Source organism: Lathyrus oleraceus, chromosome 6 (genome assembly GCF_024323335.1).
Source record: "Lathyrus oleraceus cultivar Zhongwan6 chromosome 6, CAAS_Psat_ZW6_1.0, whole genome shotgun sequence".
In the NCBI taxonomy this organism is placed as follows: domain Eukaryota; kingdom Viridiplantae; phylum Streptophyta; class Magnoliopsida; order Fabales; family Fabaceae; genus Lathyrus; species Lathyrus oleraceus.
Window position 1 is genome coordinate 209,645,732 of NC_066584.1, and position 6,015 is coordinate 209,651,746.

At 40.3% G+C, this 6,015-nt stretch overlaps 1 protein-coding gene across 1 annotated transcript; it reads right to left on the bottom strand.

Annotated features, from left to right (window-relative positions):
* Positions 1 to 2,908: 2,908 nt before the first annotated feature.
* LOC127094809 (uncharacterized) lies at positions 2,909 to 4,708 on the bottom strand. Its single transcript, XM_051033586.1, has 4 exons — positions 4,507 to 4,708; positions 4,251 to 4,428; positions 3,669 to 3,896; positions 2,909 to 3,548 (listed from the first exon to the last, which is right to left on the bottom strand). The coding sequence occupies exons 1-4, from the start codon at positions 4,706 to 4,708 to the stop codon at positions 2,909 to 2,911; spliced, it is 1,248 nt and encodes a 415-aa protein (XP_050889543.1).
* Positions 4,709 to 6,015: the final 1,307 nt, after the last annotated feature.

Consider the following 6,015-nt stretch of genomic DNA (forward strand, 5'->3'; position numbering starts at 1 on the left):
ATCCCAGTTTCCAGCTCCTTACAAGTTTCTTTCAATTGAGTAATCAAGCCACCTTGAGAGGCTTGCTCCTTCCTTGCAGATGTCATGACAATATCATTGACATGGCTCCCTTCAAATAACTTGTAGTGAATGGACAATGAAGGCTTCCTTCTTGATTGTTTCCTGTCGAGGAAGAAGGACCAGGGGCGTCCCCTGGGATTACAGAAAGAGGAATAACTTCCAAAATATCTTCATCTAGAAACTCCATGGAGGGAGTTCTTTCTTTGTGAGTGGGTTTTGAACCAGAGGATGAGGGATGTTGTGACATTTTGCTGAACTTTAGAGAAGATTTTTGTTGCCCTAGCAGAGATGGTCTGAGCATTTTGATGAAGATGAAAGTGGTTATGTTGAGGTAGCGTGGGAAAATGGTATAAATGCTAGTTTCAATACTAGGTAATGATTTACCATAAATGGGACACTTTCTTTTAAGTGGACAGACAATATTTTTATTCCCTTTTCCACTCCACTTTAATTGCTATAAATTCTCATGAATGCAAATCCCCAATTTCCCTCTTAAACATTCAAACTGATTAGCATCCAAGGCTTTTGTAAATATGTCAGCTAATTTCATTTCAGTAGTAACATGCTCCAGTGCTATGATTTTCTCTTCCACAAGTTCTCTAATGAAGTGATGAGGAATATCAATGTGATTTGTCCTGCTGTGCTGAATAGGATTTTTGGAAATATTTATAGCACTCAGGTTGTCACAGTACAATGTCATAACATCTTGTGTGACATTGTATTAAGTCAACATTTGTTTCATCCAAACCAGTTGAGAACAACTACTCCCAACTGCTATGTATTCAGCTTCAGCAGTGGATAGGGATACACAATTTTGTTTCTTGCTAAACCATGATATTAGATTGTTCCCCAAGAAGAAACATCCTCCTGATGTGCTTTTCCTATCATCAGCACTTCCACCCCAGTGAAATTCTAGTTAACAGACTCTCGATGTCACACAGGATATTATAACATCCGATTCTGCGCAGACAAGAATGTAAATAGCAGATAAATGTAAGTGCAGTAAATAACACAAGGAATTGTTTACCCAGTTCGGTGTCACACACACCTACGTCTGGGGGCTACCAAGCCAGGGAGGAAATCCACTATTGGCAGTATTAATTCAGGCCTTAAACCACCTGTTTAATCCTATCACTTAATACCTACCCAATGCAATTTAAATCTTAAACTAAGACCAGAGTTCCTACTCACTCCCCCTCAATCACCTCAGTGATTACAACCTTTAATTAAGTTTAAAGATAATGGTGAAGTCACACTTCAAACAACTCTTGATTGTGCTTAACAACTTTAATCAAGATACACAGCACTCACGCTTAAAATCTTAGAGTGACACAACACTTACAACTCAATGAACACCCTAGTCCAATGCAATCATCTAGGTGATAATTTCTTGGCTCACAAGATACACCTAATACAAGACACACACAAAAATACAGCAGTGAAGTATGATGGAACAATAAAATCTTCACGCCTAAAACCCCTAAGTTCTGAAAGAAGGATTGCCATCCTTTTATATTGCATCACTTGGGCCTTGTACTTGTATTTCCTAAAATTAAGGTTAAGCAAGTTAACCTAATTTCCACATACTAGGGTGCTAACAAATAGGCTATTTGTTAGGTTCATTAATTGTAGCTCAGTTGTTAGTTTCCTGGATTTTAGCTCAGCTGTTGGATTCCTGAAAAATAGCCTGAGAAAAAATACTGAAACAGAAAAACTAACCATCCTACAATTTAGCATATGCTGTCAGGAATGAATGTCACAACATTCCGTTTGATGTCCAGAACATAGGCCATATGCTAAGTCTGTTATTTTCCTGAAAACAGACTGTACTAAATGTTGTACTGTAAAAGACCAACCAGTCTATACTGCAGTATCAACTGACAGAGATAAATGTCATAACATCCAGTTTGACATTTTAACATTGAGCCTTATGCCAGGTCTATTATCCTCTAGAAGAACAAACTAAAATAAATACTGAACTGTAGCAGAAAAATCAACGTGCCTATTATTCAGTATATGCTGTCACTGATGAATGTCATAACATCCAGTTTGACATTCTGATAGTAGGCCTTATGCCAGGTCTGTTATTCCCTTGATAAACAGACTGAATTAAATACTGAGTTATAACAGACAACCAACTATTCTGAACCTCAGTATCTGTTGTCAGGGATGAATGTCATAACATCTAGTTTGACATTCAGTAAATCCTGTATTAGCTAAACCTGCAACATACTACTCAAGTATGTCATGACATCAGTCAAGACATCAGAGTACAGTTAGTGTTTTAACACAACATGCAGCCAATCAAACATCTCCAAGGCATGTCATGACATCAGTCAAGACATTAGAGTCCAGTTAGTGTTTTGACATAAAATACAGCCAATCAAACATCTACAAACTCCCCCTTTGGCAAATTTTTGGCTAAAACACTTTGGTATCACAACAGAGTTCACAGCAGCGGAAAACACACATCTAGCAGGGAAATTAACCTAGCTAATACACTCAGAGCAACAACACACTCAACACACATAGAAGTTAAATAAAAACTTCAACCAGCAGCACGTACATAGAAGTTAAATAAAAACTTCAACCAACAGCACACATACAGAAGTTAAATAAAAACTTCTAACATCAGCACACATACAGAATGCACACAGCAACACACTCACAGCAACCTCTGGATTAGAGGATCTTCAATATCTGTTCAAGCACATAGAAAATCTGTTGTCCTGGGGCACCATAGGTGTTACTCCCCCTTTTTGTTAAAAATGTTGCCAAAGCAACACTTAAAAATACAGACCTAAATAAAACAAAATTACACATAAATGATTGAAACACAGGAAATGATTTAATCATCTGACTCAGAGTCAGCCTCATCATCCGTGCCATCATCAGGACTGGCATCCTCTTCACCCTCTGCACTTTGCCTTGCAACTCCTTCTGCAGCATCAGCAGCTTCACCAAGCACACCACCATCAGACATCTCCAATTTGATAATCAAATTTTCCAAAGTGAGCTTCCTTGCCTCTAGCTCCTTGCATGTCTCTCTGAGTATGGCAATGACAGCAGCTTTACCTGGTTGATTGCAAACACTTGATGTCTCTCCTATTGTCATGGCAATGTCAGGGACATGCTTACCTAGGAATAGTTTATGATTGAAGGCCAAAGGACTCTCTCTTCTTTTCACAAAATCATTCTCTGTCAATATGTTTGGAAATTGATTCAACACAATACCACATATGAGGGAAGGAAAGGCTATGGGCCCCTTTACGCTGAAGCTTCCTGCATGCTTCATGGTTTGATCAAAAATGTAGGTTCCATAGTCAAACTTGGCTTTGGTTCCAACAGCATATATGAACTTTCCAAGCATCACAGCCACTGTAGATTTGTGATTGGTGGGCACCCAGTTGGCAGCTCCAATTTTGTGCAGCATAGCATACTTGACACTGAGTTTGCTGGCCACCAACTTACCTTTTAGAGGCCACTTCCTGACTTGATTAGCAGTGATGACTTGACAGATTTTGTTGTCAGTCACCTCAAGCTCAGGTTGAGCTACATCAGGTCTTCCCAAATACATGTTGATTACTGAGGGAGAGAAGTTCACACACTTGCCTCGCACATATACCTTTCTGAATTCCCTAGACTTTCCATCTGCACATTCGTCAGACACATTGACAATAAACTCCTTTACTAAAGTCTCATAGCACTTTGAGAGTTGAGTCACAGTTTTCATTAACCCTGCCTCTTGAATCAGGTCTATAATCTCCTTACATTCCAGGACATTCTGAGCCAGTTCCCTTTCTAAAGCCAGCCTCTTGTGATAAACATACTTCCACCTGTTCACACTAGAAGCAAAATGGAATGATATGTTGTGAATAGGTACCTCAGGGACACTAGCTGCCAGCTTGCTAGTGGTTGGCTTCTTCTTTGACAGAGATGTTGTGACATCACATGGGACATTTGAGTCAGACTCCATAACAACAGACTTGGTCTTCATTTTCTTGGGCACCTCTTTGCTCCAAGATTTTGTTGGACCATGCCCTTTCCTCTTGAGGGAACTTTCTGCCACCTTTGGATTGGGAGAAGTTGCCATATCAATCTTCCTTTTTGGGGACCTCTGTACCACTGTCTTCTTTTCTCTCCTAGTCCTAACCCTTTTGGCAATGCTAGGGACAACTGAGGTTAGCAACTCATTATCAGAAAACTCCTCTAGGTCTACGGTTTCAGCTGCACAATTAGGGTTGTCACTAACATCATGAGTGACACGGACTTCCTCACCACCCATATTGTCTAAGGGTTTGTCAATATTTGACTCCTCATGAGCATCAGTTTGCTCAGCATCGTCAGATACATTCTTTCCTAAGACGACTGTATTTTCTTAACATGCAACATTATCAGGTATAATAGTGTTTAAGGGAACGGAGACCCCAAGAACCTTATGATTACCAGATAGTATCCCAGTCACCATAGTTGCAATGGCATTGTGCACATACCTGGAGCCTTCCCTGGTTTGTTCATCAAGTGCGATTGCTGAGGAGAACCCGGAGACCGTTTCTTTAGGTCTTCTTGCATGAGAAGCATTTGCAGCGTCGGCCACAGGATCTTCCCTGTTAGGCTTGCAAGATTCAGAGCTGGAGGAATCAGACATGGTCGTGTAGGAAGATGAGTCGGATTGGTGCGACATGATGAATATATCAGAGGAGAAATGAAAAGTTTCTTTGAGAGAAAGCTTGTAAGACTGAAAGTTGAAACGATGGAAGAGGAAACCCTTGTTGCACGAGCAATGGCTATTATTTGTTGACCAATCAGAGTGCACTATCAAGTGTTTAATAAGGTGACTTATTAAACAGTAAATAACTAACATCATTAGTTGCTATAATTTCTCAGAAGTACACATTCCCACTTTGCCCCTAACTTTGTCAAACTGAGTAGCATCCAATGTCATGACATTCTGAGTGACATTATACTCAGTTTGCACCTGGTTCATCCATACCAGTGGGGAACACTTGCTACCAGATGCTAGGTACTTAGCTTCTGAAGTGGACAATGATACACAATTTTGTTTCTCCCTTGCTACTCCACCATTTTGATGACGACTAATAGGTGAGGACAGCTCATGGCTTTCAATCTGCATAGGTACCATTAAGTGCATGGGCACCAATTCCATAAGTTTGGCAGATTTTGAATGTCCCATCTTGGGATATGACATCTTGGTTAGCTTGCCCACCTGACATTTTCCACAGCCTCTTCTTTCATCCATAAGCAGATTTGGGATTCCTCTAACTACTTCCTTGGATATGATCTTCTTCATTCCTCTTAAATGAAGTTGTCCAGGTCTTCCATGCCACAACTTCACTTCCTGCTCTTCCTTGGCTAAGGGGCACTTTGAGAAGTAGTTTGAGACTTTAGATTCCCACAGATAGCAGTTATCTTTGGATCTGGCTTCTCTCACAACTTCCTGATTGCATCCATTCATCACCACACATACTTCCTTAGTGAACTGTACATTGAAGCCTTGATCACATAGCTGGCTTATGCTGATGAGATTAGCAGTTAGTCCTTTTACTAACAGTACATTACTCAGTTTTGGAACTCCAGGACAGTCCAACTTACCAACACCTTTGATTTCTCCTTTAGCTCCATCACCAAATGTCACATACCTGGTAGTATGAGGTTGTATATCCACCAATAAGTTACTCATCCCAGTCATATGTCTTGAGCAGCCACTATCAAAATACCAGTCTTGTCTGGTAGATGCCCTTAGAGATGTGTGAGCTAGTCTAGCAACCCATTGTTGTTTCTTAATGAGGGCATTATGCTTAGATGCCTTCTGCTTAGGTCTGACTTGAGGTGTCTGTTTAGCAACCCATTGTTGTTTCTTAATGAGGGCATTATGCTTAGATGCCTTCTTCTTAGGTCTGACTTGAGGGGTCTGGTTAGGATAACCATGCAACC

Bases quoted from the DNA above. Each gene is read 5' to 3' on its own strand.
- LOC127094809 (XM_051033586.1), bottom strand. From the start codon at position 4,708: ATGTCTGATTCCTCCAGCTCTGAATCTTGCAAGCCTAACAGGGAAGAT. The intron at 4,429-4,506 runs GTAATCATAAGG...AAGAAAATACAG, and splicing joins GGTGACTGGGATACTATCTG to TCGTCTTAGGAAAGAATGTA. The intron at 3,549-3,668 runs GTGTGTGAACTT...TAATCAAGTCAG, and splicing joins AAGGTATATGTGCGAGGCAA to GAAGTGGCCTCTAAAAGGTA.